The sequence below is a fragment of the Arvicanthis niloticus genome, chromosome 10 (genome assembly GCF_011762505.2).
Source record: "Arvicanthis niloticus isolate mArvNil1 chromosome 10, mArvNil1.pat.X, whole genome shotgun sequence".
Lineage (NCBI taxonomy): Eukaryota > Metazoa > Chordata > Mammalia > Rodentia > Muridae > Arvicanthis > Arvicanthis niloticus.
In genome coordinates this window covers 52,178,704-52,190,980 of record NC_047667.1, presented here as the reverse complement: position 1 = coordinate 52,190,980, position 12,277 = coordinate 52,178,704, and the positions used below count along the sequence as shown (strand labels likewise).

Genomic DNA, 12,277 nt, shown 5'->3' with positions numbered 1-12,277 from the left:
TGTGAGGTAATCAACCACTTTATCTGGTTAGATTTAAGACCCATTCCATAAGAGGAATGTATACCTAATGCTGTAAACCTAGCCAAAGCTTATAGCTAGGAAGGTGAGGATATCTTATTGTTGCTTTGCTAAAATGTCATGGTGTCAAGTCAAGATGCCTTCTAAAAATTTCTGTTTATGTCCATAGGTTAATGTTGCTTTCAGCCTTGGCCAGGGAAGCTTCTCTTTGCAGTGGGTGATGCTTACTGTAGACACTGAAAGCTGGATAAAGTACTGGTGATAAGTGACTATGGAGTGCTCAGCCCTAAACAGGACGCCTGTTTTGACTCCTTCAAGGCTTGAGGGACGTCATGAAAAACATCCCACATTCCCTCTGTGCTGGCGGGTTTCGTGTGTCAACTTGACTTAAGTTAGAGTCATCAGAGAGGAAGGAGTCTCAGTTGAGGAAATGCCTCCATGAGATCTAGCTGTCAGGCATTTTCTCAATTAGTGATCAATAAGGGGAGGGTCCAGCCCATGGTGAGTGGTGCCATCCCTGGGTTCCTGGTCCTGGGTTCTATAAGAAAGCAAGCTGAGCAAACTATGGCAAGCAAGCTAGGAAGCAGCATTCCTCCATGGCCTCTGCATTAGCTCCTGTGTCTAGGTTCCTGCTCTGTTTGAGTTCCTGTCCTGATTTCCTTTGGTGATGAACAGAAATGTGGAAATATAAGCTAAAGAAACCCCTTTCTTCCCAACTTGCTTTTTCATTATGGTGTTTTGTTACAGCAATGGAGACCCTAAGACACCACCTCTCTCGACTCCATCCCTTGCCGTGAGACATTCTGATTTAAGCTCAGCTGCACTTAACTTGCCAGAGCCCTGCATGGAAGTCACAGTGAGATGGACTCTGCTACTCCAGGTGCCTTGCCAGCCCTTCCCTGGACCATTGAACTTATGACACTGCTTGTATCCCAAACCCTGAGGGACTTGAAGCCTTTAAGGTCCAGAACCAATCCATATAACCTCAGTCTCCCAAGATTTCCCAGCGGGAGTTGGGACTTGTTAGAAATGAGGTTAAGCTTTACTTTTAAACCCTTGCGACTTCACCATCCTCTTGACAGTGTCCATATCCAAAGTGTTGAGTCGAATGTCCACTATGAAGTGGTGGTAAGGGATGAAGTCTGCGTTTCTGCAGTGGTTGCACCGATGGGCACTTTCTTCCAAAAAGCGGGCACATTTCGAGTGCAAGACTTTCTTCTGGTCCTTGAGCCACAGTTCATAGGCAGTCTTCTGCATGATGGGTCTGCAGAACCGAAGGATGTGGCACTCAATCACCTGTCCTTCCATTTCTCGAAGCTGTTCCTCTTCACCGTGACCTAGAAGAAACAAGAAGGGCTTCTTCAGCCAGATGGCGGACAACAGACCAGGTGCTCCTTTCTAACCACACTAGTTCTTCATTCCTGATGGGTTGTTAATTGTGGATACCAGGGATTGAACCCAGGGCATTGTGCATGCTAAGCTAGGGCTCCACCTTTTGACTATATCTTCAGTCCCCTCAGCCCTTCAATCTAGATATTCCTTTAACCAAGGGGAAAATGCAGACTTTTTTTTTTTTTTTTTTTTTTTTCTTTTTCAGGTGCTACTCACTTAACCCTTCCTTGAGCTTCAGGGCCAAAGACCGATAATGAACCTCAAATGTGGTCACATTCTGTTTTAAGGCTAGTTGAAGATCTTTGCTACTCCGGAAGCAATCAAAAACATTTGATTCCACTAGGGTGGCCAGGGCCTTGATCATCATCTTCATGTTCCAGCAGGGGAGAATCTCAAACAGCAGCTCTGTGGTGAAGGTTAGGCCAATGATGGCAGCACATCTCACCAGCATCTGATGGGAAAGGCTCATGCTGTCCAGCTGGACCAGAGATAGTTCTGCAGATGGAAAGCCGTACATGGGATACTAATTAGCTACCATTATCAGATAGATGCATTCTAGACATCGGGTAGACATCTGTCCTGAGCTACAATTCTTGTTTGTGGAAACCTACCCAAGCCAAGTCAAAAGAAGTAATTGCTTAATACCCAATTTATAAATACCCCTCCTGCTGGGGATAGCCAAGGTGCAGTTTCTATGATCTAATATATATGACATGAGTAAGACAGATCTGAGGGAATTATGTTTTAGTGTTAATGAGCGACAAAGGTGTGTGAGGATCAAGTCACAGGAGGCCACAGTAGTCAGGTGTCCCATTCCTGCGCTTCAAGGTCTTCTCCAGATGCCCCTGTGTCTTCACTGGCTCTTCTCCCTGGACCTGCTCAGTAGGAAGCATAAGACTTCCTACTTTGAACATATTTTCAAAACATTCATTTATTCCCATGACACACATTATTATCTCTACTGCATTAGTACATGTCAGAGAGTTCAGAGCTCCAATCCCAACTCTTTAACTATGTAGGCCCATGACCACTCCACCACAGGGCACAGCCACTTGGGTTTTATGTGTACCTGGACTTTTGTTTTTGGTGTCCATGTGTGTGTGTGTGTGCATGTGTGTGTCTCATCTGCTACATCCCCAGACCCTTCTTGGTCATTTAAAAAAATATTTATTTATTGATTGATTGATTGATTGATGTGTGTGAGCCTGTGTCAGTACATGTACACTGCATGAGTTGGAAGCCAGAAGACAGCATCAGACCCGCAGGATCTGTAGTTACAGGGGCTGTAAGTAACCATGTGGGTCCTGGAAATGGAACCCAGTTTCTTTGCAAAAGAAGGAAGCACTCTCAATCATTGAATCATCTTTCCAGCGCCCTTCCTGGACATTTTATATCCATTAGAGACAGAATTTGCATTTCTCTACTTGTCCACGGAACACAGGCTGGCAGAAGTTGAAAGTCAGTTAAGATTTCTTCGTGCTTCAGGAGCTCAGTAAAACAAACAAACAAGCAAACATAATAAAGACACCAAGTGTCCCTGGAACATTCTCCCAAACTTTTAAAGTTACTTCTGGATGACTTCTGGAGCTGCATGCAGGCTACAAAACTCATTCAAAATCATTGTCCTTGAGTAGAGCAATACATCTCAGATATGAGCTCGATCTTTGTCATACCTTTCTCATGAACTCTGGTGTCAGAAAATGTCTCAGTGTTAGATGTTAGATATTTTTTCATTATGATTGGTTTCAGCTTAATGGATAGTATATGACACTTTGTATATGTATATACGTGTGTATACATGTTTGTGTGTGCACATGAATGCACACATGCTTGCTTATGTGGCTGCACTTAGAAGCCAGAGTTCACATTGAGAGTCTTCCTCAACCATTTTTCACCTTATTTATTTTTAAAGATCTGTTGTTTTATTTATGTGTATGTAGTTGCCAACACGCATACGGAGGCCCACAGAAGCCAGCAAAGGGTAAGATCTGCTGAAACTAGAGTTGCAGGCAGTTGTGAACCACCCAATGTGGGTGTCATTGAATTTGGGTCTTCTGGAAGTACAGTAATCACTTTTAATCTCTAAGTTATCTCTTTAGTCCTCTCCCTACCCCCTTTTTGAGACTGAGTTAATCTGTGTAGTCCTGGCTTTCCTAGAACTCACTATGGTAGACCAGAGTGACCTCAAAGTCACCGAGATCCTTGGCCTCTGTCTCTCAAGTGCTGGCATTAAGGGTGTGCACCACCACACCCAGCTATCTTAATTTTTGAGATAGGATTTGTGGTGGTTTGAATGAGAATGAACCCCTCATAGGTTCATGTTACTCTCCAGTTGGTGGAACTGTTTGGGAAGGAGGAGGAGGATGTGTGGCCTTGTTGGAGGAGATGTGTCACTGAAGACAGGCTTTGAGATTTCAAAAGCCCATGTTAATCCCAGTTAGTTCTCTATCTACTTATGAATAAGGACATAAGATGCTGGCTGTTGCTCCAATGCCATGTCATGCTTGCCTGCTGCCATGTTTCCCACCATGATGGTCATTGGGCTCTAACCCTCTGTAAATATGAGCCCAGGATTAAATGTTTTCTTTTACGAATTCCCTTGACCATGGTGTTTTTGTCATGGCAGTAGAAAAGTAACTTAGGCAGGTTTCTTTTCACAGAACCTTATACTCTCCAGATTCAACTAATCTGAGTAACCTAATTCTCAGAGAGCATCCTATCTTTACCCTCTCAGTGTTAGGACTAAAAATATGTGTTACCACCATGCCTGGCTTTTCTTTTTTTTAAAGTGAGTTCTAGAGCTTGGCCCCAGGTCCTTCCTCAAGCCTGCACAAGCACCTTACCAACTGAGCCACCTCCCAACTCTTCACACTACACTCTCTCATGCATTCCAATAAGCATTTGTTCAACTCATACTATGTACAGAGGGAATGAGGCTCCTAATCAGAGGGGGGAAAATCCAAGTCCACTGTGTGACCTGCCTCCTGCATGGGGGAGCACAAAACAATTACTCAAGGAACTTTGTTATCATCTTTTTGTAGACAGTTATCCCAGAAGAGGCAAAAGTAAAAGCTATTGGAAACTGAATGCAACTTCAGTTTTCTTTACCTTTTAGAGATGCTGGAGGTGACAGATTCTTTAGTCTGACACCACTGGCAAGGTAACAGACTTCTTTCCGTCCCTCAGAGATGGAAGTATAAAGATGCATGTCTTCTGTTGGCCTAACAGAATGCTCTAAGGAGGCAAGAGGCAGGGCAAGTTAAGATCATTATCCTGTCTTTGAAAAGTCCTATTTCCCTGAAGACTTTGAGAAGGAACTCAGGTGAGAAAGACTAAGCAGAGACGTGCTGGTTTACCAAAATGTTCTAGAACATCTTATTTTAAATAAAACTGATACATAGACCTCTAAAGTAACTCAAAATTATTTTATGTTCCTTTCTCACCCTCCAAAAGAAAACCAAAAAGGTACTACTGGTGTCTCTATAATACTTTTAATTTTAGAATACTAGATTTATAGTAGGCCTAGACTCTATCCTGTCACCTAAAGTAAGATAGAGCTATGTGCTCATTCATATTCCCACTGAGCTTATCTGGACATGGCTATAACCAGAGGGAGACTTAAAACCATGGGGTTTGAGAATAAACATGCCTAGTAAGGTGGTCTACCCATGTTCAAAATGTTCGTCCCTTAAGTCATTCATATAATACTTGGTAGGTGAAGTACAAAGATAAAGGTGAATAAGTATAGTCAAGTTCCTCATTTCCTGAAGGGATAAATCATGTACTCAAAGACGGCAAATAAGTAAGCGACTCATCAGGGAGCATACGCAGTAAGTACTAGATAGTTTATATCAATGTTTACTAATTATTTGTAATTAATTATTTATCAAGGATTGTACTGGCTGGTCTTATGTCAACTTGACACAAGTTAGAGTCATCAGAGAGGAAGGAGCCTCAATTGAGAGACTGCCTCCATGAGATCCAGCTGTCAGTCATTTTCTCAATTAGTGATTAATGGGGGGAGGTCCCAGCCCATGGTGAGTGGTGCCATCCCTGGACTGGTGGTCCTGGGTTCTATAAGAAAGCAGGCTGAACAAGCCAGGAAGCAGCATCCCTCCATGGCCTCTGCATCAGCTCCTGTCATCAGGTTCCTGCCCTGCTTGAGTTCCTGTCCTGACTTCCTTTCATAATGAACAGCAGTGTGGAAATATAAGCTGAATAAACCCTTTCCTCTCCCCACATCACTCTTTGGTCATGGTGCTTCTTCAAAGCAGCAGAGACCCTAAGACAAAGGTTTACATGCAACATAATCTATAGGGGTAACCAGCATAAGTATGCAATGTTCCCAGGCCTTTGGGTGCAGACAACTAAGGGGAGAGAAATCCAAAGAACACCAGGAAGGACAAGGAGGAGCAAGTTGTTGGAATAAAGTCGAAAGAAGGGCTTATAAAGACCCTTATCAGGGCACTGACATTTCCCCACGTTCTTTAGAGTGTACATTCTTTAGCCCAGCCCTGGAAGCTCAGGTTAGTTGGGTTTTCTTACTATTTAGGGCCTTAGATCTAACAGCTTTTTACTCTCCTGGAGTCCTCTGGCCATACAGGATGCTGCCTACAGCCTAGCCCCAAATCCTTGCCAACTTCTCTGCAAAAACACTTAGTGAGAGAGTAATAGAAGAAGCTACTCACTGAACAGGTTATTCCAGGTCACGTTTGTTTTTTCCTCAGTCTCTGCTTGTTGAAAAAGGAGAACTCTGTGGTGGTCCAGGTTTTTCAGCAATTCCTCACAGTAATATGGTATCCCGCAGCTCCCCTCCACCAGGTACCTGTAGAGAAAGCAAGGCAGAGCGCTCACATGAAGAACCAATGGTCAGTAAAGAACAGACTCGGCCTCCTGAGAAGTCTTCCCTTCTGCAGGTGCTTCTACTTGTTTCAAGTTGGGAGATTGATTTTTCCTCCTTTTGTTCTCAGTGCTGGGGTCTGTGCATGCTGGGCAAATCCTCTGCCACCAAGCTACCTGCTCCACCCATATCTCACAGCTTAAATTATGTAACAGACACCTATGCTTCTAAAATTAAAACTACATAATAAGGCATATCCTTTGTCTTGCTTCTCTTCCTCATGCTGTAGGTAATAATTTTGATTAGCTTTTGGTTAGTTCTGCCAATATTTCTTTTTTTAAAAATGAGGAGGGGGAGAAGCAGGTACTGGCAACATGGTTCAGTGGTTAGAGACACTAGTATGTGCAGGCCTCACAACTTGAGTTTGATCCCCGTGTGGAAGGAGAGAACCAACTCCTGAGGGTTACACACATACACACACACACACACACACACGAGAGAGAGAGAGAGAGAGAGAGAGAGAGAGAGAGAGAGAGAGAGAGAGAAAACACACACACAAGCAAGGGTAAAAGACCCATACACACTTACAATATTATTTTTAAAAGAGGAGATGTGATAGAATCTAAGTGGGTATATATTTGATTAGCATTTATTAGTCATACACAAGCTTTATTATGACATTTTCATGTATGTATATTATGCACATGAAATTTACCGCCAACCCTGTTAGCTTCTCTTATTCAACTATTGGCTCTTGTTATTTTCTCTTCTCTTCACCAGATAAACTCCTTTCCACATTCATGGCTCTGTCTATCTGTCTGTCTGTCTGTCTGTCTGTCTGTCTGTCTGTCTCTGCATGCCTGGTGCTCTCAGAGGCAATTTGATCCCCTGGAACTGGAGGTACAGATGGTTGTGAGCTTACCATATGGATGCTGGGAATCAAACCCTGTCCCCTGGAAGGGCAGCCGGCACTCCTAACTGCTGAGCTTTTTCTCTAGCCCTTGACTTCCTTTTTTTCTCAGGTGAAAGGCACCATGCATACTAGGTCATGCTTCTTTTTTGTTTGTTTGTTTTGTTTTTCATTTCACAGTGCATCCTAGTCAACTCTCTATGTCAGCAGATCTTTCTCATTCCCTTTTGTTACTATATCACAATCTGTCAGATGGATTCACCCTACTTTACTGAGCTTAACCCCTTAGGGACTGAGTTGAGTTGTTCCCAGGGTTTTATTAATATAAGTTAGGCCTCAAAGAAAACCTTGTCTGTGCATCATTTTTTTAAGATTTTTGTCCTACGTTTGTGATAGACTCCTAGAAAATTTAGGATTGGTACATCAAATGGGAAGCTTGGCTGGGGACTTGGATCAGTAGCAGAAGTCCTTGTATGTGTAAGGGACCTGGACCTCTGAGAGAGCACGAGGGAGAAGGAACACAGAGTGTGATTCTACACACTTGTATTCCCAGCACTTGGGGAGATAAGGAAGGTAGATCCCAAGTTCAGAGTCAGGCTGGACCATATAGTAAGATCTTGTCTCTGCATTGGGGATTTAGCTCAGTGGTAGAGCGCTTGCCTAGCAAGTACAAGGCCCTGGGTTCAGTCCTCAGCTCTGAAAAAAAAAAAGAAGAAAGAAAGAAAGAAAGAAAGAAAGAAAGAAAGAAAGATCAGATCTTGTAGCAAAAATATCCCAAAACATGGGCTAGAGGGATAACTCAGCAGGTAGGAATGAAGCTGCGAGAAGACTGAAGTTCAAGTCCCGAGAACCTATACAAGAGCTTGAGGTGGTCACACATGCAGACGGGTTGTTGTTGGTTTCTAGTCTAGCTGTAGTGTCTGTAAGAGACCCTGTCTTAAGACAATAAGTGGAGACTAACAGAACAGGGCACCTGACATCTGCCTCTGGCCTCTATAAACATACTGATGCACATGCCTGCATACACATGTGCATATACAGCACACACATTCATCACACGTACATATACATACCCCTTACACACATACATGCATGCACATACGCACACACTAAATAGAAAAAGTAACAAAACAAAAGAAGAAAACCTAAACACAAAAAGCAGAAATAAAAAAATTAAAAAACATATTAAAAAGTAGAAATAATATTTCTGTTATATACATATATCTATTATCATATATGAAAATCACCTCTCCCTGTGTGCATGTGTGTGTGCACATATGTGCATATGTGTGAAATACATTGTTCGAGTTATATTAAATGAGCCCTTGTTCCATGCATCTTTCTTCCTGGAGTAGGGTAACCTAAGTAGAAAGACCTGGTGTTAAGTGCCTGTAATTGCAGCACTTAGGAAGCCAAGACAGGAGGATTTCTATAAAGCTAAAGTCACCTAGCTGGTTCAGGGAACATCAGGTCGGCCAGGGCTGCACAGCAAGATTGTATTTCAAGCAAATTAAAACAAAATGAAATGAAAAACAAAGCAAAATGGATCCCAGAATGACGGACACCAAAGTGGCCAGTGAACAACCAGCCATTGTCTTGTTGTTAAGGGAGCTGCAGTCAAGATCTTAGAAGAATTACCCACAATCTCACAACAAACTCCTAAGAGTCCATTTTCAACATCTGCCTCACAGTGAGAACCCTACTACCAGATTCCACTCTTGCTCGTCAGGTAAGGCCTTGCTGAGTAGCAGGTGTGGTTTGTATAGCTTACCAACCTCTCTTTCCTGTCAATTCCCAAACACACATGACCATGCTCTTGGTCACTGCTCATCACACAAGATAGGCCCAGACCCAGCAGATCAGTTAAGCAATGCATTAAGAGCTGTAACAGGGATCCACACTAAGGAGGTGACCAACGCTCACTCTAAGTGTCATGTGTGGTCCCTTCAAAAGGTGGGACAGCGCAAGCACTGAAATCAGCATTTCAAGGTACAGGCAGCCAGGGCTGGGAGTGTGGCTCAGTTGGTAAAGTGCTTGTCCTATAAGCCCAAGAACTTGAGTTCAGATCCCTAGCACCCACAGAAAAGTGGGGTATGGAGGTGTGCATCTGTTATTCCAACTGTGGAGAGGCAGACACAAGAGGATTTCTAGGACTCACTGAATAAGCTAACTGAAGCAATGAACTTCATGTTTGGTGAGAGACCCTTGTTCAAAAATCAGGCAATTGAAGAAGATACCCAACATTAACCTCTGGCTTCCACATGTATCCACAGGAACATATGGATGAACACACACGTGGACATATTTATACAATACACACATACACACATGTACACACACATACATACATGTGTATACACACACACACACACACACACACACGCACTCATGACACAGCCTAAGAGATCCGTTTTATTAAGCTCAGATCTGGGGGATAAGTGCCAGTGTCAAGACCTCTGGATAGAAGGAGGTTACTCACGAGTCAAGCTCTCTGGGGATGCTGCTTACACTAAGGTCAACACAGACCTTGTCCCGAATTTCCTGAGGCTGCATGGTACCAAGTGTGATGTAGGTGGTGTTCCGGTTCTTCATTATGGCATTGGCAGCTGCACAGGGAATGTCAGTGAAAGGAGACAGGGACATAACGATGAAGATGGGCATAGACTGGATGAGCCTTTCAATGAAGGCCCAGGAGGTTCCATCCACAAACTGGGCTTCGTCAATGATGAAAATAATCCTTTCTTCTCTCACTGTCTGGAAAAGGGAAACAGGAACACTATAGAAGACTTTGGGATCTTGTGTCTCGTGTGTGTGTGTGTGTTTACTGAGTTTTATGGTTTGTACTATATAAACCAGGCCTCCAACTCAGAGATACACCTGCCATTTCTCCAGAGATCTCGCATTCAAAAATGTGTGCCACCATGACCAGCTAAGGGTGACTTTAAGAAGAGGAAGTGAAGAAGGGAGGAAAGGAATGAAAGAAGGAAGAAAGGAAGGCAAAAAGGAAGGGAGGAAGGGAGGAAGGGAAGGGAGGAAGGGAGGAAGGGAGGAAGAAAACCTAAAACATTAAAGCCAGAGGTGGCACACACCTTTGATCCCAGCACTTGGAGGGAGTTGAAGGCAGGAAGATCAGGTATTCAAGGCTACCCTTTCCTATGGCATAAGCTCAGGGTCAGCCTGAGCTACAGGAGATCCTTTTTCAAAACAGAGAAAACCATAGAGTATAGTTCAGTGGTAAAGTGCATTTTTAGTGTGCCTAAATCCCTGGGTTAGATTCTTAGTTTAAAAAAAAGAGAGAGAATATAAATTTGTGAGATAAATAGAGTTGTGGAGGTATCTATAAACTCACCCCTCCCCCCCCCCCAAAAAAAAAAAACCAAAGCAAAGCAAAAAACAATGTTCATAACATAAAAGTAATGGACATGTCAACTAAAACATTTATCTACTGACAAGTGATAAATGATCCTGGGGATATGGTATGTGTTCTGCAGCATATAATTACCAAACATCCTGGGCTAAGTAGTGTGTGCATAGTTGCTGATGGAGACAGAGCTGGCTCTGACCCTGCTTGGAGGCTTATGTTATTTTGGTTTGAACTTTGGTATAGGTGACCCTTTAAATAAATTGTGTACCCTTTTTCTTGTACAGGCTACAGCTGATCTGACTTATTCACCCACTCGTTAAGTATTTAGAGTATGTCTACTGGGGTCATGCACAGCTCCAGGTGTTGGAGACATGCAATAGACTGTAAATGCGCATGCTTCCTGCCTCAGTTTCTCAAGTTCTAGGAAAATGACTCTTTATCCTCTGCAGTGTGTGCCACTGTGCTGGATGTGTGTGTGTGTACATGTATCTATGTGTACATGTATGTATGTTTGTATATATGTGTGTATACATATGAATTATTTTCTTAAGATTTTACTTATTTTTTTCTGTCTCCCCTCTCCTATCTATCTATCTATCTATCTATCTATCTATCTATCTATCTACCTATATTTATTCATTTATTTTGGTTTTTTGAGACAGGGTTTCTCTGTGTAGCCCGGCTGTTCTGGAACTTGCTCTGTAGACCAGGCTGGTCTTGATCTAAGAGATCCAACTGCCTCTGCCTCCCAAGTACTGGGATTAAAGGCCTGCACCAGCATTGCCTGGCAAGATTTTATTTTAAGTAGGTGTGTGTGTGTGTGTGTGTGTGTGTGTGTACATGAGTGCGAATGTCCACAAAGGCTCTAATGGGTAGCAGGTCTTGTGGAGCTGGTATTTATGTGGGTGCTGGGAACTGAACTCAGGTCCTCTGCAAGAGCAGCAAGAGCTCCTAAAAACGGAGTCATCTCCCCAACTCCCCCATGTCTAAATTCTGAATGACTCAGGTTCAGAAGGATGGGAGAAGCAGGCGCTTTAGGGTATGGCTTCCATATACTTGCAAAACACTTTGTTGCAAATTGACAGAATCTGAGCCCCTTGGAGCTCTGTGGCCTTTGACCTAGTTTCCCCCCCTCAGTGACTTGACCTGCAGGTGCTCTTACTTGCTCCAAGATCTTCATAAACAGGGCTTCCAGTTGCTTCTGCTTTCTTATCTTGCTCATCCTGGACATCTCCCGGGAAACAGGGAACTGTACAGAGAGCGAGGCGAGAGGGTTGAGCAGAGGGAAACAGCAAGGGGACTGATCCCAGATCCCTTCAACTGTTCTGAAGCTTGGCTCGTTCAGGTGTTAAGTCCCACAGTGCCCACCTCCAGCCTGAATCCTCTACAGCAACCACAGAGTATAACAGTTAGGAAGGAAACAGACACACTCTGTCTTTACATTTGCCATCGAGTTTGGAAACGGGTAACTTCGTGCTCTAGATCACTCAGGATAGGGCAGTGCGCTATAAGGGAAAGGTGACGAGTACACAGATCATGGAGTGGCCATTTGGATTTTCTGGAGCATGGTGTTTTTAGATACCTCTGTTATCTCACAAGAACACAGTACTAGGGGCTGTGAGTGTGGCTCAGTGGCAGAGCAGATACTTAGTATGTGTGAGGCCCTAAGTTCACCCTTAACTCCTGTAACTAAATAAATAAATACATGTAAATTTCAAAAATGTGTGTTGTTTAGTGTGTCCTAGGTTAGTCC

The 12,277-nt window shown here is 43.4% G+C and overlaps 1 protein-coding gene across 4 annotated transcripts in view; it reads right to left on the bottom strand.

Moving 5' to 3' along the window:
- The window catches only part of Adcy10 (adenylate cyclase 10), an 85,325-nt gene that overhangs the window by 30,611 nt on the left and 42,437 nt on the right, over positions 1-12,277 (bottom strand). For all 4 annotated transcript variants that reach the window (XM_076941529.1, XM_076941528.1, XM_076941530.1 and 1 more), the window contains 6 exons: positions 11,687-11,773; positions 9,640-9,914; positions 6,099-6,235; positions 4,519-4,644; positions 1,627-1,905; positions 1,065-1,355 (listed from right to left, as the gene is read on the bottom strand). In XM_076941529.1, the coding sequence (XP_076797644.1) occupies positions 1,065-1,355; positions 1,627-1,905; positions 4,519-4,644; positions 6,099-6,235; positions 9,640-9,914; positions 11,687-11,773 (1,195 nt within the window). The remainder of the gene's footprint in view (positions 1-1,064; positions 1,356-1,626; positions 1,906-4,518; positions 4,645-6,098; positions 6,236-9,639; positions 9,915-11,686; positions 11,774-12,277) is intronic.